The sequence below is a fragment of the Rhincodon typus genome, chromosome 15 (assembly GCF_021869965.1).
Source record: "Rhincodon typus isolate 14 chromosome 15, sRhiTyp1.1, whole genome shotgun sequence".
In the NCBI taxonomy this organism is placed as follows: domain Eukaryota; kingdom Metazoa; phylum Chordata; class Chondrichthyes; order Orectolobiformes; family Rhincodontidae; genus Rhincodon; species Rhincodon typus.
In genome coordinates, this window is record NC_063346.1 from 45,769,984 (window position 1) to 45,793,830 (window position 23,847).

At 39.2% G+C, this 23,847-nt stretch overlaps 2 protein-coding genes across 3 annotated transcripts in view; one reads left to right on the forward strand and one right to left on the reverse strand.

Moving 5' to 3' along the window:
- carmil2 (capping protein regulator and myosin 1 linker 2) overlaps positions 1–5,247 on the forward strand; it is a 139,162-nt gene extending 133,915 nt beyond the window's left edge. Inside the window, exon 30 of the mRNA XM_048605993.1 lies at positions 1,817–5,247. Coding sequence (XP_048461950.1) covers positions 1,817–1,920 — 104 coding nt within the window. The 3' untranslated portion in view covers positions 1,921–5,247. The remainder of the gene's footprint in view (positions 1–1,816) is intronic.
- A 4,064-nt stretch (positions 5,248–9,311) lies between these two features.
- On the reverse strand, positions 9,312–23,762 carry LOC109927018. Of its 2 annotated transcripts, XM_048605750.1 has the most exons (7): positions 23,420–23,762; positions 21,192–21,273; positions 19,717–19,803; positions 18,029–18,109; positions 15,041–16,098; positions 13,555–13,634; positions 9,312–9,919 (listed from the first exon to the last, which is right to left on the reverse strand). In XM_048605750.1, exons 2-7 carry the CDS (start codon positions 21,238–21,240, stop codon positions 9,853–9,855), a joined length of 1,422 nt encoding a protein of 473 aa, XP_048461707.1. In that variant the 5' UTR covers positions 21,241–21,273; positions 23,420–23,762; the 3' UTR covers positions 9,312–9,852. The 2 variants fall into 2 exon arrangements, with proteins under 2 accessions (XP_048461707.1, XP_048461708.1); XM_048605751.1 differs by lacking the exons at positions 21,192–21,273; positions 23,420–23,762 and adding an exon at positions 20,427–21,143.
- Positions 23,763–23,847: the final 85 nt, after the last annotated feature.

Sequence of the window (23,847 nt, forward strand, 5' to 3'; positions counted from 1 at the left end):
AAAGTGAAATTGCAGGTAGATAGGATCGTGAAGTAGGCGCTTGGTACGCTTGCCTTTATTGATCAGTGCATCGAGTATAGGAGTTGGGAGGTAATAGTTGCGGCTGTACAGGATATTGGTTGAGCCACTTTTGAAATATTGTGTGCAGTTGGGGTTTCTCTGTTATAGGAAGGATATTGTGAAACTTGAAACTATTCAGAAAAGATTTACAAGGATGTTGCCAGGGTTGGAAGGTTTGAGCTATAGGGAGAGGCTGAATAGGCTGCAGCTATTTTATCTGGTGCATTGGAGGCTGAGGGGTGACCTTAGAGGTTTATAAAATTATGAGGGGCATGATAGTGTAAATAGACAAGGTCTTTTCCCTGGTGTGGGGCAAAAACTAGAGGGCCAAGGTTTAAGGTGTGGAGGGGTAAGATTTAAAAGGGACTTAAGGGACAACTTTTTCATGGAGAGGGTGATGCATGTATGGAATGAGCTGCCAGAGGAACTGGTGGAGGCTGGTACAGTTACAACATTTATTTGGCATCTGGATGGGTATGTGAATAGGAAGGGTTTAGAGGAATATGGGCCAAATGCTGGCAAGTGGGACTAGATTTATCTAGGATATCTGGTCGGCATGGACAGGTTGGATCAAAGGGTCTATTTCCGTGCTGTGCATATCTATCACTCAAAATAAGCTGAAGCAGGAACAATTTTGTTTAAGTAGATGACCGTAGTAATGAATGGTTACATAGTTGGAAGTTGATCTAGATTAAATAGGTGCCAATAATAACAGCCTCTGACAGGGACCAGGGAAGAGAAATTGGATGGGGATCCAAACAACCGCTGTGTCTTCTCAACATTTAATTGAGGAAAAGGTCAGGTCTTCTGGGTTTGTCAGTATACATTGAACTTGACATTGTGAACAAGAAATGAAAGCTGATTCAGGCAAGTATTAAGCCAGAGCCAACGAAAAACCATTGGTATCTCTCCCCATTTGAGAGAGACAGACATACATTTGGTTATGTAGCTTAAGGGACATTATTCCACATCAAGTGAGGCCCTCAATGAACTGAGACAGAGATTGAAACTGCCCAGTCAGCGTTTATTCTACACCACATTAAGCCTCAGGCCAATCAACTGCAGGTTAGGCAGCCTGTAAGAAGGCTGCCTGGGGGATTTTTGCTTCAAATGTATTTGTGATTAGTCTTTCTTGGTTGGTTCTACAAGTGCCACCCTATAAACTGAATAGTGACCCTATGGCTAATTAAAAAGCAAGCCCCCAGTCCTAATTTGAGCTCAGGTGAAGCTATAATAGGGGTCCATAGGTGTTTTAGTCTGATATTCATGACAATTCAATCATTCAGGAAACACTTAAAACTTTAAAATTTTTCAGATCTATTAAAATGACATGAGAATTAAATGCCACATGTAGTTTCCAAAGATATCCAGATACTGTCTTAACAGTAACTGATACAAAGTATATCTTTCCAAATTATCTAATATAATTAACCATAAAAATCTATAGCATTCTGCTTTAATTTAAAAACCACAACCCTGAAATTTAAGGCTTCAGTTCTGCCAGATCGTGGCAATGAAGCAAGATGTGACATTCTGTCTCAAACTGGAAAGTCAGCTACGCTTTTTGCCTTACCAGGAAGACTTACCATTAAAAATTTAGGATGGCAGTTAAACAGAAAATTTGAAAGCTGGTTCTTTCCCTTTCTTCAATTATCCAATTTGTATTGTCCATTATTTATGTGGAAAAGAAATATAATTAATATTAAAAATGTTGAAGAAATGTCAGATTCTGTATTAATCGCTATTAATCTTACAGATAAATGCGAAACCAACATAACAGAACCGTTTTCTACAGCTAACTTGAAAGGCACAGAAGAAGCAACTTTAATTTTGGAAGAAAATCTTTCCAATCAAAATTGAAGAAGACAGCTTAAGAGTCACTGTGGTCTTTCAAGGGGAAAAATACTTAAGCATAAATGGACTAGACTGTGGAGAAGTCTGTCCAGCGTACCTGACTGAAAATTTTTGGCAAAAATCAAAATGAGGACATGATTTTAATAATCAATCATTTTTGATTCAATTTATTAAAATGTATAATAAAAAGTAGGAAATAAAATATTTTAAGCTGAATGTACATAGATTTGCCCATGGTAGAGCACTGTGCATTACACTTACTGTTTGCTTTTATAGATTCATTAAATAGCTATAATGCAGCCAATAACGTTTCTGACCTGGAACAGGAATCCAGGACAAGCTATGAGATGCACTACCTCTTCTTTGTGCAACTGTCCAGTTTGTACTTCAAGGTTACCTTGCAGACCAAAAAGATTAAAATATGTACCAATGAAGGGAGGAGGGGAAACCTAGCCTTTCTCAACAGCACCTTCTCAGAGAAGATTTAGCATTGTGCCTACCATTACAAAAGTTCTTGAAAGAAAAGTAAAGTGGTTAATATTTTTGCTTCATTGTGCTTATCAACTTTTTCAGGAATAAGTAAGTTTACCAAAGCAAGAAGACCAAGGGCCAATGCCGCAGTTCATCACTGTCAGATAAAAATGGCAGTGGGGAATCCTTTGGAATCTATAAGTAGCGCCAATTCCTCATTGAACCTATTCGCATTAATAAAATCCAGTGACAAATCAGTGATGTTTATAGCCACAAACAAGAATAAAACCAACAAATCCTTAATAATTTTGATCCTCTTGTATCTATAAAATGATTCTGGATGATCTATATTACAGCACTTTTGAGATGCTCCAATCCAATAAGGGGCAGATCAGCTTTGATCATTTAAACTTGTCCTACCTCCTCAACTCTGACTCCCTGTCCAAAACCTTCATGTTTCACCAGTTTTCACTTAGAGTGCTTAATGAGTCATTAGATTCATTCTGCTAGAATGCACCATTTTAAAGAGGTGGGGAGTGTAAAATGAGACAGAGGGGGAAAAAAAAAAGTAGGGCGAAGGAAATAGCCACACTTTATGGAAGTTGTATCATGTTTCTGGCCACTGAAGGATGGGAACAACTTAGATGAAGTACAATCCAATTTAAAAGTGTTATTGAAGTGGTGGAGTTAAATTCTGCCTCATTTAATGTTCTAGTTTTTAATAGTTTGTGTTAAACAATATGAATTCTTGTTAAATTGAGATCAAAATCACAAATATTACTTTGTTACTAAATGGTTTACCTTTTCTAGTTTTAGATGCATTTGTTGCAAAGGCTTCTTGAAAACTCCAAGATGTTGTAGAGTTGACGAAATGAAACCAGTGATAATACAATAGTCAACTTGGTTCTGCTTTTAGATGATTTCATATATTTTAATTTTTATATTGGACAAATAAAGAAACAAATGAACACCTGGAATACATGATGCAGTGTCTGGTCCAATGTAAACTTCCTGATATAATGCATTGAGCAAATGTTCCTAACATTAAATCAATATACTTTTGAGGATGGTGCCTGGCAAGCTACAGTCACTACATCTCCTGACTTAGAAAGAAATGTGGATACATGCGATTTCAAGCATATTTCAAATGAATAGTAGGGGGTTCAACTCATACAGGGAGTATTATGTCTTATTACAGGAAACAAGGTCAACTGATGACTGAGGATCCTGGGCAGTCTGTAGCATCTGGTGACTAGGTAAAAAGTGCTTTGCAGGAAATTTTATCTATTTTCTCAGGACCAAAAGAATTGTTTTGTATTTTGCAATCTTCAAATTTTTAAAAATTGGATATATGGAAAACAAGTATCCTGAGGGAATTGCAGATGCGGCCATTATTTTGTGTCTATGAAATAGTTTGCGAAATACATGGGCTACTCTATCAGTCCATGGATACTACCTTTTAAGCCCAGCTCCAACAGACTGTCAATCAATACAGTAAAGGGATGTATGGGAAATATTATCCAGAAAATAATATCAGTGACAAAGTATTATGAGTACTAAACCCAAGGACAGATCCATGCATTTCAGTACACAATTTAAACTCTCCACTTATGTATATCTTACAAAATATTTACATTTTGTCAAAGTATTAGCACAAACTTTTTGACAACAAATTTTATATTTGTATGATAACTTGTGCAAGTTGTGTAGGATTTGTGATCAATATGAATTTTCTTGGAAACCATACAGAAGGTTTGACTGCAACCATTTCCTCCCTATTGCTTCTTGAGAACACAAATTTTGCCCAAAGCACTGCAGAAAATTGCATGTTGGAGAGCACTGTCTTACATTCCAACACAATCATTGCTCACCATAATACACTATAACTTACAAGTCTGCTTTTATTTATACTATGTGTCAACATTTCACAGTTGAATCTCACCTTTCTTTCTGCCAGCTTCCAGAAAATGCTGGCTCACATACTAGCGAACACTGACCACCCTATCCAACCAAACCTTTTTGACAGCCTGGTTGGTTATAAGAATAGGAGTAAGACTTTCAGCCCCTCCAGCCTACTTAATCATTTAAACAAATCCTGCTGATATGTACCACAACTCCCCTTACGTTCCTTAACTCCATAATTCCTTGACACCATTAGTGTACAAAAGTCTAAAATGTCTTAAACATTCCAACTGTCAGCATCTCTTACCTGCTGGGGGCAGAGGTCCAAATACATCTCAGTAGACTATTTGATCACAAAGGCCAAGTGAAATTCACGCACCTGTCCCATTTCAGCCTTAATCCAACAGTCATGCATGTCCACTTTCCAGCAGCAGCTGCTAAGCAGCAATCATAAATTGTAATGCAGGTTGACAATGTTATCAACTTCCCTTTCCTAGGAATAAAACAGATCTGTTGGAGGAACACAACATCCCCCTTGCTCTAATGAATGAACTCATCACAGACTGAAGACTGAACTTGAAAGATAGTCAAGGGATAGAGCATGGATTTTGCAAATGAGGAACGGAAAAAAATCCTATACAGCCAGGAGGCATGGCTAAGATACTAAAACAGTACTTTTTCATTTGACTTCACTAAAGAGGAGCAATGCAATGTCACAGTAAAGACATGCAGTAGAGAAATTAAATAGGATGTATTTAATCATAGAATCCCCACAGCATGGAAGCAGGCCATTTGGCCCATTGAGTCCACATCGACGCTCCAAACATCATCACACCCAGACCCACCACTACTCCATCCCTATAACCTGCATATCCCATGACTAATCCACTTAGCCTGCACATCCCTGGACAATGGGCAATTTAGCAAGGCCAATCCACTTAACCTGCACATCTCTGGACTGTGGGAGGAAACTGGAGTGCCCAGAGGAAACCCACGCAGACATAGGGAGAATGTGCAAACTCCGCACAGTCACCTAAGGCTGGTAAACTGAAATGTCTCAGAACTTCTTGGTGCGTTAAGTGTACGAGTTAAATAGGTGGTGTGGTAAGTAGATAAAAGGGGTAGGTGAGTTAAGCTTGTAGGGTAGTTTGGGGTAACATGGCAGGGTGAGGGAGACGAGTAGGTCAGCAGTTGAGTAGGGAAGAGAAGTTAGTTGTAGGCGAGCCAGGTGGTCAGTTTGGGTCAGGTAAATCAAAGGATTATACGGACAGAGATTCAGAGGACACTGGAAGGGTCAGGTTGGATGGGGAAAAGACAGTGTGTGTGCGCACACGTACGGGGGATGAGTTCAGTTTTGTAACAATCCAGGATACATTCACAGAGCCTCCCAGGAAAGCTGGGAATCGTGGGAGTTTAAAACCTGGGCAATTCTTGCACAGTCAGCGTGTCAGGACCTGCAACTATCTGAAAACTGATTTTTTTTTTGATGGTCTTGATTAGGGGTCTTTCTGGCAAGAATATGGTTTATAGAGAAATTGATACATCAAGTTGCAGGAAGGATTGGCACAGACCAACATAAAATTTGAACAGTCTTTAAAAATGCCCTAGAACAAACTATTCTGAGAAGTTCAGGAAAACAAAAATGTGGAAACAATTTGGATAATAATGAGAAATCAATTGTGGAATTGTTGTACATACCCCTAATAGTAACTACATAGCAGGGTGGGTATAAAAGAAAGGAGTTATCAGAAGATTACAGTAATAATCATGGGAGATTTCAATCTACATAATCGACCGCAAAATCAAGATAGGCTTAGTAGCCTAGCTGAGGAGTTCATAAAATGTTTTCAGGATAGTTTCTTCGAAGCTGGAGGCCTTAAAAAAAAAGCAAAGGCGGATGAATCCCCAGGTCGCTGTGGGAAATTAGGGAAGAAATTGCAAGGCCCCTAGCAGAGACATTTGTATCATCTATACCACAGATGAGGTGCCAGACGACTGGTGGGTGGCTAATCTTGGGCCTTTATTTGAGAAAGGCTGTAAGGAGAAGCCTAGGACCTATAGACTTGAGAGTCTGACATCAGTTATTGGCAAGTTGATGGAGGGGATTCTCAGAGATAGGATTTACATGGATTTGGAGAGGCAGGGACTGAGCCAAATGTGGGCAAGTGGGACTAGTTTAGTTTGGGACTCTGGTCAGCATGGATGAGTTGGAACAAAGGGTTTATTACCGTGTTGCATGACTCGATGACTGTATAACATGAGCGAGCAGGGTGCACAATCAGGTCTAGTATAATGAGACAGGATTAATTAACAGCTTTATATTGAAGGTGCCCCAAGGTAACAGCGACCATAGTATGACGGAATTTTACGTTTTTAATTGAGGGTGGATCCAAGACTATCTTTTACAAACCAACATTAGGGCAATTAAGAGGAAATGAAAACAGAGGTGGATCAAGTGAAATTTGCCATTAGATTAACAGATAGAACAATAGAGATGAAATGGCAGAAATGTAAGCGGATATTTCAAAATAAGTACATTATAACAAGTAAGAAAAATTCCAAGGGACAGACCAAACTTCTGTGGTTAAGCAGAATTGTTAAAGATCAAACTGAAAGTAAAAAGCATATAACTGTGTAAAGGCAGGTGGCAGGTCAGAAAATTGGATAGAAATTAAAAGAAGAGAATGATGGAAGAATTAGAGTACAGAGAAAGCTAGCCAGAAGTATAAACAGATAATAAGAGTTTCCATAAATGCTAAAAGTAAATAAAAACAAAGTTGAGTACTGGACCTTTGGAAAGCAAGACTAGAAAATTAATGCAAAATAAGGAAACATCAGATAAACTGGACAGGTATTTTGCATTTGTCTTAACCACGGAGGATACAAGTAACATCCCAGAAGTAGTGAAAGATTAAGAAATGGGAGGGAGGAACTTAGGAAATCACAATAAATATAGAAGTGGTACTCAGTAAAATGTCAGAGCTGAGTGCTGACAAGTGCCCGAGTCCAGAAAGACCTCACCCTAGATTCTTAGGAGTAGTTGAAATTTTAATGAGATAGAATTTAACCCTGAAAAATAGTTGAAGGGTCAGTAACAAGGGATTTTAAGGTGAAAGGCAGGAGGTTTAGAGGGGCTTTGGGGAAATTCTTTTTCATGCACACTGTGGTGGAAATTAGGAATGCACTGCCTGAGACGGTAGTTGTGGTAGGAAACCTAACAACCTTTAAAAACTACTTGGATGAGCACTTGAAAAGTCATTACATTTAAAGCTATGGACCAAGAGCTGGAAAGTGAGACTAGTGTAGATTTAGAGTAGTTTTGTTGGTATAGATTTGATGGGCCAAAGGGCCTCTTCTGTACTGTATGATTCTCAGTAACGAGTGAGAGAGTTGATGAATTTGGCTTAATTTTTCAAACCTCCTTTGATTCAGGGACGAACCTTGTATATGACATTGGTCCTGTCCATAGTGGGTGGTGGGTCTTTGGTCTGTGTCATATCTGTGGAGCCAGTTTGTATCTCTGGGACACCCATGGGATCATCTATCTCCGGACTAATAGCTGAAGCGGTGATGCAGAGACTTGAAGTACGGCCCTTCTGCCAATTCAACCGAAACTATGGATACGCTACATGGACGACACCTTTGTCATTATTAAATGGACCAAACTAGAGGAGACACGAACTAATAAACAACACCCTCACCGGGATCAGATTCACCAGAGAAGAGGAAAAGAACAAGCAGCTCCCATTCCTGGGTGTCATGATGGAACGCAGGACCAATGGGGAATTCCCAACAAAGGTACACAGGAAAGCCACACACGATGACTAAGTTCTGAATTTCAACAGCAACCACCCTAACACACACAAACAAAGTTGCGTGAGAACATTATTTAAACGGGCAACAACACACTGCAGCAAAACAGAACTATGCCAGAAAGGAGAAGAGTACCTCTTCCAGGTATTCAAGGACAATGGATATCCAAAAAACTGGGTCAGAAGATGTCTATTACTCGAATAACACCAGGAAGATACTACATGCCCCGACACACACATCATGCTACCTTACATCAAGAACACATCTATACTGACCACAAAACTCCCACGGCCACAGGGCATCACAGAGTAGCACACAAACCCACATCAACACTACGCCAACTGCTAACCCATACCAAAGACCCACTACCCACTATGGACAGGACCACTGTCATATACAAGATTCCCTGCAAAGACTGCGACAAACATTACATTGGACAGACAGGAAGGAAATTAACAACAAGAGTACACAAACATCAATTGACAACAAAAAGACACAACCAATACTCGCTCATCTCTATCCGCATGGATAAGGAAAACTACCAATTCGATTGGGACAACACCAGGATCCTGGGACAGTCAAAACACAGACAAGCATGGGAATTCCTAGAGGCCTGGTTCTCCACTAGAAAGCCATCAATAAACACATAAAGCTAGACCCCATATACGCTCCATTGCGAAGGAAAACCGGAAGTGAGGTAATCCAGCTCAACCGTCACCAGAGTTTAAATAACAGGCTAGAAAACACAACAGCGCTTCATCGGAGGCTGCACTGATGATGTTACCCAGCAGGGTAATGAAACGTCTGCAGAACAACGAACTAGCTCGGTGAGCCAAACAACCACAACATCCACAACCCGAGCTACAACTCTACTCTAAAATCTTAAATAATCCTAGAATAATTAGTAGTTTAGTACAGGAATCTAATGTAGTGGAGCCTGATTTAGTAATAGATGTATTATTTAAATCTCTTGGGCTTGAACAAGGAGTGAAAATGTCCTACAAGGGAATGATTAGTATAAAAGTCACTGAAGGTTTTGATGAAATTAAGAAACTGAAAAGTGGAGGTGACGAAGTGATGGAACAAACCAATAACTACAGGGTTATCGCGGCAAATTTAGGGTTCAATGTTAGAGCAAAAAACATTTGCACATTACATCTTGATAGATAGCTCTGTTATTTAAAAGCAATTCAGTCATCTAAAACTACAAAAAAAATTGAGTAGTTTTTATTTTCTAAAAAATTATAAAAGGACTTTGATATGAATGCAATACACACAAACCAAAATTACACCAATGAACAGTTCAGAACAGTATTTAGTTATAATTGTTATCTATTATAATTATATAACCTTCAATACAAGGCTAATCATTAGTCTGCTCCAAAACTCCCAAAATAAATTGAACTTTATGTTAATTAAGGACATGGAATCATTCATTTTGTTCCAATTCCTTTGCCTTCCAGGGTTGTGCATTATTTCTGGCTGGAAAGGTATATGGACAGATACTTGTTTCAGGCCATAGTTTCTCTGAGTAAACAGCTAAGTGGTGCCAAGAGCAGCCCACACGTGCAGTGTTATACTAGCATCCCTATCCCTGGTGTGCGTCAGTTTATTTTTACCTGAGGCAGTGGTATTCAATACTGATATAAATAAATAACATGGATCAACATTAAAACATAAGGGAAATGCAATGTCATTAACTAAAGTTGTTACAAAATAAATGACCAATTGCATGCCAGCCAGGAACAGCAGTTAACTGTGTGTCAAACTTGGTCCAGTAAGATAAGAAACAGCCCATTTCAGCAATCCACAAGGAACCCTGGAAAAAAAAATGCAGATGTTGTGAAATTAAACCAGTGTACAAGAAAAATGTCAGCAGCTTCTGGAGTGGCATGTTGGCTCAGTGGTTAGCACTGCTGCCTCACAGTGCCAGGGACCTGGGCTCAATTCCAGCTTTGGCTGATTGTCCATGTGGAGTTCACACATTCGCCCCATATTTACGTGGGTTTCTGCCGGATGTTTCAGTTTTCTCCCACAGTCCAAAGATGGGCAGGTTAGATGGATTGGCCATGCTAAATTGCCCTGGGAATATTCCAGGGATATGTAAGCTAGATGGATGAGCTATGGTTAATGCAGGGTTATAGGGATAGGGTGGGGGCTGGGGCTGGGGCTGGGGATGGGGATGGTTGGAATGCTCTTCAGGGGGTTAGTGCGTATTCAATGGGCCGAATGGCCTCCTTCCAGACTGTAGGGATTCTATGGTTCTGAACTCAGCAAAATGAGAACAAAACTAAAGTTTTATAGATTGGAAATAATCTTTATTAATAAATCATTCTCATTTGTTTTCCACTCTGGCAACAACTTATTTGAAACTCGGATTCTTGACAAAAGCATTAGCAACAAGTTTTAAAACGACATAAGTACATTTGGAATTAATTCAAGGATTTAGAAAAGTAATGAACAGCAAGTAAAAACTACTAAAGTTCTTCATGGAAAGAGAAATAATTCCAAGTTTCTCTTTGCCATCTTCTCGGAATTCTTCTTAGTGCATGTTCCAGTATAACAACAAACTGCAAATGTGGATAAAATCAAGGTTGCAACTACTTTTCAAATCACTGCCTTCCACACCACAGTCCCCTTCCTGAGTACTTACCTCAATTTTCCACATTTCCATCATTTAGCTCACCTAACTCTCACTAAACATGGCCACAGAGACCACCAAAACGATCACTAAAACCATCAACTCCCAGTTCTTGTTCTTCCTTTTTCAACTACATTCTCACGACCTATCAGTATGGTACTTATGATTTTCCAAACTTTCAACATTCTCCTAAAAACAAATTCTAGTTCTATCTCTCAAATCATTCCAACTGCTGCTCCACTACAGCATTTCCTTCTAAAGTTCTGAAACATCACTGCCAGTTTTCCTATATACGCTGATTCCTTGCTAAGAGCACTAACCAAATATCCAGAGCAACAGTAGCTCGCTTTCTTGCCTCATCATCTTCACAGTCCCACCATCTTCAACCATTCCTTTCTCCATTATAGGATAAATAGACAGTGATGCCAATATGCCACAAACAAATATTTTTTAAAATTCCATCCAATTACATCTCTTCCTGTTCAGTTGTGATCTCTTGAGTACTGAGGGCTTCTATTCTAATCATGGATATGCTCCCTTTCAATAGCAATGTGGAGGTTGTTGCAAATCTACACTAATCATACAAAGCTCAAATCTGCCATTCCCTGCATTGTATTTCAAGATTAATGCCTCCCTTATCAAATGTCCTTGAAGTCAAGACCAATACCACTACTGACTCCCAAACAAATTTCACTCCATTATGGAGTCATACAGTAATATAACATGGAAGCAGGTTCTTCGGCCCAAACTGGTCAATGCTGACCATGCTGCCCACTCAGCTAGTTCCAACTGCCTGCATTTAGTCCATATTCCTCTAGACCCTTCCCCTCCATGTACCTATCCAAATGTTTTTTTAAATGTTGCTATTGTACTGCCTCAACCACTTTCTCTGGCAGCCCATTCCATATATGCACCACCCTCTGCATGAAGAAGTAGCCCCGCAGGTCCTGTTTAAATCTTTCCCCTCTCACCTTAAACCTATGCTCTCTAGTTTTCAATTCCCCATCCCTGGGTAAAGGACTATATGCATTCACCCTATCCTTGCCCCTCATGATTTTATACACCTCAATAAGGTCACCCCTGTGTTCCAAGGAATAAAGTCCTATCTTGGCCAACCTCCCTATAACTCAGGGCTACTAATCCTGGCAACATCCTCGTAAATCTTCTTTGCACACTGTCCAGTTTAACTATGTCTTTCCTATAACAGGTGACCAAAACTGTACAAAATACTCCAGTGCAGCCTCACCGACTTATACAACTGTAACATAACGTCCCAACTCCTATATTCAATGCATCGATTGATGAAGGCTAGCATGCTAAATGCTTTCTTCACCACCCCGTCCACCTGGGAGGTCGCTCTGAACAAACTACATACTTGTACTCCTAGGTCCTTCTGTTCCACAACACTCCTTAGGACCTTACCATTTACTGTATAAGTCCTACCTTGGTTTGACTTTTCAAAGTGCAATACCTCACACTTATCTGTATTGAATTGCATTTGCCAATCCTCAGCCCACCTCGCCATCTGATCAAGACCCCTTACTGGTCTGTAGTTCCCCAGCTTGTCTTTGCTATCTTTCTTAAACCATGGAACAACATTAGCCAACCTCCAGTCTTCCAGAATTTCACCAGTGGCTAAAGATGAAGTAAAAATGTCTGCAAGGGCTTCTGCCTTTTCTTTCCTAGCCTCCCACAGTGTCTGAGAAAGGACTTGGTCAGGCACAGGGGATTTATCCACCTTAATGCGATCCAAGGTTGCAAACACCTCCTCTCTGGTAATATGTACGTGGTCTAAAACATCCCCACTTGTTTCCTTAGCATCCTTGATTCTCACCTCAGCATACACCGAGGAGAAATTTTCATTAAAACTCTCCCCCATCTCCTGTGACACCACACATAGACGGCCATGCTGATCTTTAAGGGGACCTATTCTTTCCGTAGCTACCCTTTTACTCTTAATATATATATATAGTGACTAATGAAATCTTGGCAAACTGCTTGACCCACAGTTGAGCATCTCTCCTGTCTACAGTCTATTATTAAACACCTTTGAACCCATGGCACATCTCTGTCCCTACCACTCTTCCTCTCCTGCCACATTCCTAGTCCATTCTTCATCAGATTGCAACTTGATTTCTCTAAACACTGGCTCTTAATGCAGAATCTAGCAGTCCACATTGTTACCTATACCTTACCAAGCCCTATTGATTTCCAGAACTCTTAGAAATCAATTTTAAAATCAATTTCAAACATCTCCGAGAGCTCAATTCACTCTGATATACTCCAATTACACATTGCTTCATAAATCTTCTGCTCCTCCAGCACTAGTTTACTCCTTATTTTCCCTATCACCATTATTAGCTGCTCTTGCAGAAAATTCTTTTCCCAACTCTTTGGAATTTTCTCCACCTTATCACCTCTCTCCTTGCTTTCAAAAGCCTTATCAAGGCATCCCAGTTTAATCAGGCTTTTACCTTCCCAACAATAATCCCACAAAATGTCAAACATTTCCCTATGCTGAAAAGCACTACGAAAATCTTGTTTCATAGGTAATCATCTAGGCAATTATGTGTGATGCAGGAAATAGAAAGCAGGACCATTCTCAATCTGCGTTCCTACTGGGACTACACTATGAAGAGAGTTCATCACTCTTTTGTGGTATTGTAACAGGAGGAAGGAAAATTGTTGGTTGCAAGTGGGTTAACCAAGGAATACTAATGATATAAGAGTGGTATTCACTGAGTGGAAGCACAGATGGAAATGGAAATGAGATAACTTTAAAGAACAAAACGGCATTTATGCAGAATACAAACCTTACAGAGTTCACCTGAGATATCAGTTCGTGAGTGGGTTCTGGATAGGTGTACAAAAATTGGCTTCCATCAGGATGTCTCTGCAAAGATTATAGAAAGGTATTTATGATTCATATGAGAAACCTTTAAGCTTACAGAAGCTCCTGCAGTACATTGCTGGATTTACAAAGGATCAATCAAAAGTACACTATCCAAGTGATAAACTTTGCAATGATGAAAAAAAAAGAACTAAAGTAAACAATGAATTAAGCAAGTTAAAAATAAGCTAAGTAGACTGAGCAAAGTAGACTTAGAACAGCTACTTATAGGAAAATCTACAACAGTACAGTGGGGTATTGAAAAAGGAAATGGGGAGAGTGCAGGTCCAAAATGTTGCTCCTACATGTCACTGTAAAGGGAACAAGCCCAGAGAACCCTGGAAGAACTGGAATATTCAGGACTGGCTAAGAAAGAAGCAGGTGCAAAAGGAGCAAATCAAAAGAGGTCCGAGCAAGTACAGAAAGTGCAGGGGAGAACTTAAAAAGCAATTTGGAGAGAAAAGAGGGTGCATGAAAAAACACTGGCAGGTAATATTAGTGATAATCCCAATATTTTCTACAAGTACATTAAGAGGAAAGACCATAACCAGGGAAAGAGTAGGGCCCATTAAGCACCAAAGGAGCTGGACGACATTGGTAGGGCTGGAGGGTACATCATTCTGTCTTTACTCAAGAGGAGGACATGAGTACAAAATTTGTGCAGAGGGTCTGAATGGTTCTTGACAACACTGACATAAGGAGCCAGGAAGTATTGGAGGTTTTAGCAGGCCTAAAATTGGACAAATCCCAAGTCCAGAACAGTTATATCCTAGGCTCCTGTGAGAGGCAAGGGTTTGTGTGACTAGATGCTGGTGTCCAGTGATGTGCCACAGGGATCATAGGTTCTTTATTGTATGTGATATATAAATGATATGGATATCAATGCAGGAGGGATGGTGTGCAAGTTTGCAGATGACATAAAGATTGGCCAGGTGGTTGACAGGGAAGAGGAAGGAGTTAGGTTACAGGAAAATATAAACAGATTGGTCAGATGGGTAGGTGAAATTTAACCTGATAAATGCCAGGTGATGCACTTTGGAAGAAGGAAGAAAACATGGGATTACTCAACGACAGACAAGACACTGAAAAGATGAGGGATCTTGGGATGCTTGTCCAATTATCCCTGATAGTGGCAGGACAAGTTAATAGGATGATTAAGAAAGCATACCGGACACATATCTTTAGCAGTCATGACACATTATAAGAGGAGGGGAGTTACTTGGAGCTGCACAAAAAAACTTTGGTTAGGCCATAGCTGAAATGTGTCACCACTCTTTAGGAAGGGTGAGATTGGACTGGAGGGAACACATTCACCAGCATGTTGCCTAGATTGCTGCATTTTAGATCTGAAGAGAAGCTGGACAGGCTCAGGTTGCTTTCTTCGAGTTACTGCTTGTCAGATTGCTTACCAGAGATTTAACTTTGTCCTGCTTAGCATTGTGAGAAAGCACAAGATTAACACTGGCAGCAACATTTTCCGTGGGCTGAACATCAGGAACTTCTGAGAATGCTGGTCTTTTGCAATCTCGGACTTGTTGAGGTGGTCTCGCAGGTAAAAAATGAAGTTTATTATACTTTCTCGACACCATTTTCATTTTGTTTTCTGATGTATTCCTCAAATCAGTATCTTTCAAGTTTGTATCCCTACTACCTTCTTGCCTTCTACAAGACTCTTTACATGTAGCTGTGGCATTCACCTGACAAACATCATTGGTTATTTCTTTAAAATGATCTGTTCCAACGAAAGTTCCATCACTACTGACATTACATGAGTTCTGGCCCCCATTTAAAGTTGTACACTTCCAGCTAGTGCTCAGGTCAACTTTGTTTCTATGTGGTTCATGATCTGAATCTGTAAATTGCCGTTTCCTTTTGACACCTCTATGAATTTCATAGGTTTCTTCATTTTCACCATCAAGCTGTTGTTCGTCTGCTTCCAGCACAATGTTTCTAGCTGCTGTTGTGTCATTAAGTACAGGTGTATCTGGACTCCCACTTACATTTGCATGACTACCTCCTGTTGTTGATGTCAGAGGGGCAATGCTTTTGAACAAGCCCACACGATTCAACTTGCTACAATTGTCAGCTGCAACCGATAAAGGGGATATATTCTTAAACAAACGGTTGCAGGCAGTCATGCTGTGGTTGAGAGATTTCTCCCTGTTGTCTTCAGGTTTAGCAGGTATCTCCTCAGGCTCTGCCACATTTGTCACTTTACTGTCTGTACTTTTGATTAACGTGTGCAAGGGGCTTCCAGCACACATTTCTGAATGTGGCTGCTCTTGCTGAGACCCATCTGTATACAACTCTAATGATTCCTCTGCATCTTGTGTACTGTCATCTGAAAGCTGAAGCTTAATGGCTTGCCTGCTGCAGCCAGGAATATCATGAAATGTGGAAGACAGACAACCAGTGCATTTATCAACATGCTTCTCACAAGGTTCTGAAACACATGAAAGATAAGTTTCTGCAATAAAACAAAAATGTTATATATTAATTATGCTATTTCATTCAGTCCTTCCACCAAAACAAATTTCCAGTCAACATCTTCAATACAAACTCCAAGAAGCACACTTATTATCGAAACACCAAACCACCAACTTGTAGGGAAGTGGGGGCTGCAAGTAAAGCAGGGCCAGTTTGCATACAGATGTGATTTCTACTATAAAAAAAATGGACAGTAGAATTTGTAACAAAATACAAAGACAGAATTTATAATTTAAAATGGGAATTGAATTATACCAACACACCCTGATACACTCTCATCCATCCATTGATTCTGGATCCCTTGGGATTCACAAGCGAGATTTACTCCCATGTGCAATGCCCCTGGAAATTGACGAATGTAATTTCTAATTCATAAACACTTTAGTAATGTGTTTATTCACCTGTACATAACCAATTTCCTTAATTACATTTTAAATTAAGTGGTGAAAAGACCATTCATATTAACCCCACCAGCTGTCAAAGAATCCATTATAAACATAGAGCTGGCAACAGTCATGCTCTAAAAAAAAAACCTAAAAGGATAAACTAACAGGCCGGGATTGAGCCTGCCACCCTCCCAAAGGCATTAAAAGGATTAAGTATTTCCCTTCTTTACACAACCAATTTTCCAAATTCACTTTCCTCCCTGAGAATCATCCTCCCAACAGAGGTCAATCCATACTAATCAGAATGGGAAACCACACCATTCAACTCCTCCACTACTTTAAATACACAAACACAAGCATTATAACTTCTACCCTCCAGTCCACATGCATAAGCCAATTTCACACGATACAGAATAGGTCCAGGCAATAATTTTTTTAAAAAAAGACCTTTTATTTATCACTTCACAAACTCTCAGGAAATCCCAAAGCATTTCCCAGCTGAGGAATTATTTTTGAAATGTAACTGTTGCATTTTAACTGATCAGTGCACAGAAAAATCCCAGAAACAAGAAAAATTATACCATGAGTATGTATTTGTGTAAAATTCAAGAAGATGAAACCAAAATTTTGGGTTACAACGTAGGAGGCTGACTTGAACACGAATAGTATCTTCAAAAAGTAGAAATCCACCCTCCCCCATCATCTCATTATGTAACTGTTTCTGCCTACTGCAATTGCTATCTTACAGATGTTTTTCACATTCTGAACACCATTTCTTTTCATCTATTAGTGAATCAAAGTTGTTCAAATGTATACATTTTTCTTTGTACATAATTTCAATTATGTTTAACTTCTAGTCCATTCATAATTAACAATTTACCCAAAGCACTTTCCAATGATAAACATCCCAGACAACAAATTACAATATAACTCCCCATTTCCACAGCACTGGTCATTCCTTGATCTCCTAAGTTGAATCCAAAAGTAGAAACATAACAGAACTAACATTTACAAACAACTGCTAACCCATCTAAACAGACGTTGTTGCAGGCTATTTCCAAAAAAGTCAAAGACTCATTGCTCAGCACAAGAAAATATTTAAAAAGTCAGACTTCAGAGATTGGCTCTGCAACATTCACTATCAAATAACTTGTTAGGTATTGATCACTTCAATAAACATTAACGTTGAGTCTTTAATTCTCAAGTTATTCTGTTTGGAAATTTAGACTCAGAATCCCTACATTGCAGATAGAGGCCATTTGACCTATTGGGTGCACCAACCCTCCAAACAGCAGCCCACCCAGACCTACCCCCGACCCTATCCCTATAACTCTGCATTAATCATGACCAGAATACCTACTCTACACATCTCTGGACACTACAATGCAATTTAGCATGATCAATCCACCTAACCTGCACATCTTTGGACTGTGGGAGGAAACCAGAGGACCCAGCAAAAACCCATACAGACACAAGAACATACAAATTCCATATAGACAGCTTCAATGCAAGAACATTACTCACCCTCTGAAGATGGAATTCCACCAAGACGCAAAGGTGATACTGCATTCCAAGGATTCTGTGAAGGTGCAGGTTCCTGTCCCTCTGTAACACATGACACCAAATTCTACTCAGCTGTTTTATTAGACTCTTAAAAAATATATCAGACAGTATTAATGCTGATTTAATCCCTCTTTCCTATTTTTTCCAATCTTCGCTATTACCCCTAATGACACTGATCCACAATGGAGTATAAAAAGATAAAGTTGCCATAGGTCTGTTCTCTTATTAGAGTGATGGTGGTGTAACCTGAGGGTCACTACGCCTCAGGCAAGGGGAAAATTTAAGAAGGAGAGTCCTTCACTGTAATGGAAGTGTGGGAATCGAGCCAACACTACTGGCGTCACTGCACTATAAACCAGCTGTCCAGCTAAATGAACTAACCAACCTCTTGCTTATTGGAGTACAGCTCCACAGATGCCTTATCGTACCCTATACAAGCATGCAAGCCTCAGTCATTCAGTTAGCAAGTGTCTGCAGGATTTTTAACCATGAATTCCTATTGAAGACAATCATGCCCTCTGTGTCAATGCTGTGGCTTTAAGAGGTGTGTTTTGTCCTGGTTTCTTAGAGAGAGAGATTTGGGATACGTTATGAGCAGTCTATGAGAAGGTAAATAACTAGTGAGGCCTTGGGAGTTTTTTTTTAAAAGTTGGAATAATAGAAGCAGCCTGAGTAGGTGTGGTCAAACACTCACAGATCAATGATTTTTAGTTAATTTTCAGCAGTGGCTGTTGTCGGCGTGAAATAAGTGGAAGCTATTTTTCCCTCTCTTGATTACAGCCAAAAGGTGGGGGTTCTCTTCTTAGGCTGCTGGATTGCATGCGAGACGAAATCGGTTTTCTGAATTTGACATTTTCCGAAAGGATGTGTCTATGGGTTGTTACTATATTGGAACAGTTAAATAGTAATAGTTGCTGTATCTATTATTCTGTTAAGTTTTCCAATAGAGTTGTCATTCTAGGTTTTTTTTGTTGTATTTTATCTATAGTGTTTGAATAAATTGTGTTTTGCTTAACGTCAAGTAGTTAGACCTGTCAAATTGCATCTGGAACACAGAACTTTACATTTGCCTTTAAAATAAGAAAAAGTCGGGTCCAGGCTACCTGCTTAAAACATTTGGAGGGGATCTGGTCTGGTCCATAACACCTCACTCAATGATTAGATATTTAGCATTTCAACCACAATCTTTTGATAGTGATTAGGAGTCTAGACCTGCCTGCTATGTTTCTAGGCTGATATCTGGGAACTAAAACAATGTGCTTTGTGCTTCCAATTTTTAAAATCCTAAGTATATGATTTGAAATTTCGACAGATTTTGATTAACTACTTACTTTAAATGAGAAACTATGCACAATCATAATGGCTTGAGGAAGACTGTTGGGATAGCGACCTTCTTGTAAGAGCTGAGTTAAGTCAATTTGTTAAAGCCACTGTATACATGCAGAAGAATGCAAATATTGAAATAAGACATTTCATATTGCTCCAACATCTATAGAGGTTTGCTTTCCCATATCAGTGGTTAGTTGTAGGATATTGGTACTCTCAGTTGCCAAATTCCATTTACTTCCGTTTAAAAGTTACTTTTAAAATGCTACTGTACTTAACACACGACTTCAAAAAGTTATTGCCCTCATTATATAAAAACAGACCTGCATTATGTAAGAATACATCTGTGCCGTCATTTTGCTCCGTCTCAGAATCTGCATCTTCAGTGCATACAAAATCATCCTTCCATTCTAAATGGTAAAAATGCAAGCACATTAGTTTTCCCGACAGTTTACAACTAATTACTTTGATTTCTTGGTCAGATCGAGAAATGGGTATAGGCACTGGATACCACAAAGGCTTTGGGCCCTTACAAATATTTGGTCATAATACTGAAATTAGCTATGCCCTTAACCAGGCTGTTCCAGCACAGCTGCAACACTGACATGTATATGGCAACAATATGGAAAAATGGCTAGCTATTTCCTGCCCACAAGAACCAGGATAAATCCAATCCAATCAATTACTGCCACATTAGTCTATGATAAATCAAAATTATGGAAAGCACCACTCACTCAGCATTAACTTGCTTACTAATGCAATTTAGATTGTGCCAAGGCTACTCAACTGAAAGCCTCATTTTAGCCTTGGGCCAAATAAGTTGGAGTGAGTGTAACTGCACCTAACATCAACGCAGCATTTGACCAAGTGCAACACGAAAAATTACTAGCAAAATGCGAGCCAATGGAATCAGGCAAAAATCAGAATAGCCTCTCTTGCTATTCTGATGTTTGCCTGATTCCATTGGCAAAACTCACCACTGATCGGATTTATAGCAAACCCAAAGTTAAGCTAGCTATTGTATGCCTTTCACCTTGGTCCGAGAACATTGCAGAAGTTCCACAGGCTAGTGGTTTCAGGTAGTGGCTACCATCTTCAGCTGCTTCATCTGTGATAGTCCTTTGATACTTAGGATCAGGCTGGGAATTCTTTTAAAGTAGAAATGTTCAGTGGCATTCGCCAATCCTCAAATGTTAAGGCAATGTACATATGCAACAAGACCTGGACAACAATCAAACTTGGGCTGATAAGTGGCAATAAATATTCATACCACACAACTACCTGGCAAAGACCATCTCAAACAAGAGACATTTTCTCTTGATATTAAACAGTATTAATATATCACCAAATCCTCCACTAACATGTTGAGGGTGAGCATCGGCCATGAACTGAACTGGACCAGCCATATATATACTACAAGGACTGGTAATTCTGCATCACATTAGTCACCTACTGATTTCCCAAAGCCAACCCTCCATCTACAAGATACAAGGGGTGCAATCCAGTTGCCTGGCTGATTCCAGCTGCAACAACATTCAAGAAGCTCAGCATCGTTCAAGAACAAGCAAATCAGCTGAGATTTCTTCAGATTTTCATTGGGTGATTTGCCTGCCATTCTTACTTAAAAGAATTGCAATTGTTGACAACTTTACTTTACTGAGGGACAAAGCACACCAATGGAGGTGAACACAGCAAGCAATACATTTAAAAACAAAGCAAAATAACACAAAATCAATAAAATCTTGTTAAATTTATATTTCCCACTGAATAAATTATGGGTGCTACATAGCTTAATTACCTTTTATATTACTTAAGGCTTCCTCTTGATTAGATGAAATCATAAGCATAGTGTCAGGAATACTGAAGATACCTTTTGTGTTCTATTGGAAGAAAAGCAACTCAACATAATGACTATATAAATATCATTGTTTCCATCTTAGAACATTATTCTTCTTCATACAATATCAAACATAACAATTTTTCCTAGCGATGAAGAATTTTCACTAGCTTGTTTGGGAAAAATTACAACACACATATGTGAAACTATCAAAACATTTAACATTCTGGTTTCTTTCATATTTAAAATTATTTTTAATTAGCTTATTCGAATACCTTATAACACACCTGCTTGGCAATTGGGATTTGAATCTGGACTTCTCACCCAGAGGTAGGGATAATACCACTTCACAAGAGTTCATGATGTCTGAAATGTAAACTCACCTGCTTTATTTGTAATTTGAAAATGATGCAAATGTACAGCTACTTATAAAATTGCCTATGCCAAAAGTAGTATAATTTCAAATCAACCATAAGCAAAGTGATTCAACCAGGTGTGATTGTGATCATTGACTACTGAGCCAATCATATTAACTAACAACTGGCATAAACTCCACTGAAACGAGCAACAGGAAATGATAACAAGTCAGAAATTCCCAAATGGATCATGGCAGGTTTTTAAGGGGAAGGCAGTAATTAGTTTATTACATAAATGAGCAAGTGAGTTCAGTCAAAATTTGCACAAGTATAATGATCTACATCCTGAAATTCCCAAGACAATGGTTAAATTTTGTGACACTGAGATAACGTGACTAAGAGATTGGATTCCTGTTATCCTGAGTCAACCAACGCATTGCCCAGGCAACAAAATGTCTGCTTGGGCAAGATATTGAGAGCTACCAGCCGATATCTTCAAAAAGGTGAATCAGCCTAAGGTCAGGAAATGATAAGCTCCTGGAACTATAACATAAAATTAATATTCACTTAGAAGTATTTGGGTTAATCAAGGACAATCGATGCTATGCAAATAGATTTCCAATAAATCTCTAAGATGTTAAATTATGTGACCACTAACAAATACTACAATACACAAGGCATGAAATTTTGACCTATAGTTCTCCTGAAGACGGACTTACAGAAGCCAGAGGTCCTCTGTATGGAGCATGGATATCTATAAGTGCCTCCTGAATGGCTCACATAGCTTTCATGCTTAGAGGAGTGTAAGAGTTGGAGCCCTACATTAAAGATGGAAATCTGCCAATTAATTCTGACATGATGTCAAACAGCTGCAGTTAATTTGATGTTCTCCTTACAGACGTGGATCTCGTAGGTCCACTCAATGTATCCACTTGTCACTCAAAGATCATGCTTAATAGTAATGGCACATGGAGAGACATCTCTGTCTTGGAGATTTTAGACTCTGGCTGAATGCAATCCTACTGTTGATGATGACCCATGGAATCTCATGGATTTCCAGTTTGAACTGCTACATTTGTTCTGAATCTATCCTGTTTAACATGGTGGTGGTACACTCAACATTCTGACAGTTGTCAGTAATGGTGCTCCAAATCCACACTTGGTGACAGGCAGTGAAGTTTCCCACTCAAAGAACAGTCTGTGCCCTGCTACCCTCTTATCAGTGCTTCTTCCAAGTTTAGTTCAACAGGGAAGAGCAATGTTTCTTAAGCTGAGGGCGAACAGGCTGTAGATAGAATAATGGTCCAGGTTTATGCTGCTCACTACTGCCTTACAATAACAACATTTGGAAGATAATTTTTACACAGTTCTGCCCCTGCTGAAAATGGTAAACGTAATTCGTACCAGTTTTTACATCACTGCATAGTTTACAACTAATAGGTTTTTTTTTTAAAAAACGCTCATACAATTGAACAGGGATCAGTTTGAGGCTCAAGAACAGTTTCAGTCTGTCCAGAATCTCAAAATTCAAATTCATGACAGTGAAGGGGTTGAGAGGGGTAATGGTGAGTTTGAATTTTGACATTTACAGATGGTATCGTCAAGTAATAGACAGTAGATGGGAAATAATAAGTGGCCAAGGCTTTCACTTCAAACCCTTTAGTGAACAGAACACGAAAGATTTTCATTCCATCAATTTTGACTGAACATGAACCCGGGCCTAAATTTTATAATCTACTGCAATCAGACTGCACCTCAATCCTCTACATTCAAGCAGAATGAATGCATCATATCAACTGAAAATAAATGAGAAAACAATTGAAAGTACTGTACCTTTTCTTTTCTGCTCAACGTTTTCCATCCTGTAGCTTGATTAATTGATGGCAATAAGAAGGACGATGTAGACGCTGAAGCCTTTGAATTATCAGTTAAATCAAGGCAGAGTTCAACTGTGTTTTTTAATAAATTATCTTCATTTTCCACTGCTGCTATCAAATTTGACAGACAATTACCTAAAATACACCATTAAAAAAATCATTCATTCACACCATTTCCAAGTGACTTAGCTTACATGTAAGACAGTGTTAAACATGAAGTTCCATCAATATTCAAAGAAACAATGATTTGCCAGTCCAGGTCAGGTAATCTCACAACAAAAGTGGCAGGCAAGTGCCTAATCTCTTCGCAACAAAAACAAAGCTGCTGGAAAAGCTAAGCAGGTCTGGCAGCATCTGTGAAGGACCCGAAACGTTAACTCTGAT

Bases quoted from the DNA above. Each gene is read 5' to 3' on its own strand.
- LOC109927018 (XM_048605750.1), bottom strand. From the start codon at position 21,240: ATGCTTATGATTTCATCTAATCAAGAGGAAGCCTTAAGTAATATAAAA. The intron at 19,804-21,191 runs GTAATTAAGCTA...TTTACCATTTAG, and splicing joins AGCCTTAAGTAATATAAAAG to AATGGAAGGATGATTTTGTA. The intron at 16,099-18,028 runs GTGAGTAATGTT...GTTTTATTGCAG, and splicing joins TGGAATTCCATCTTCAGAGG to AAACTTATCTTTCATGTGTT.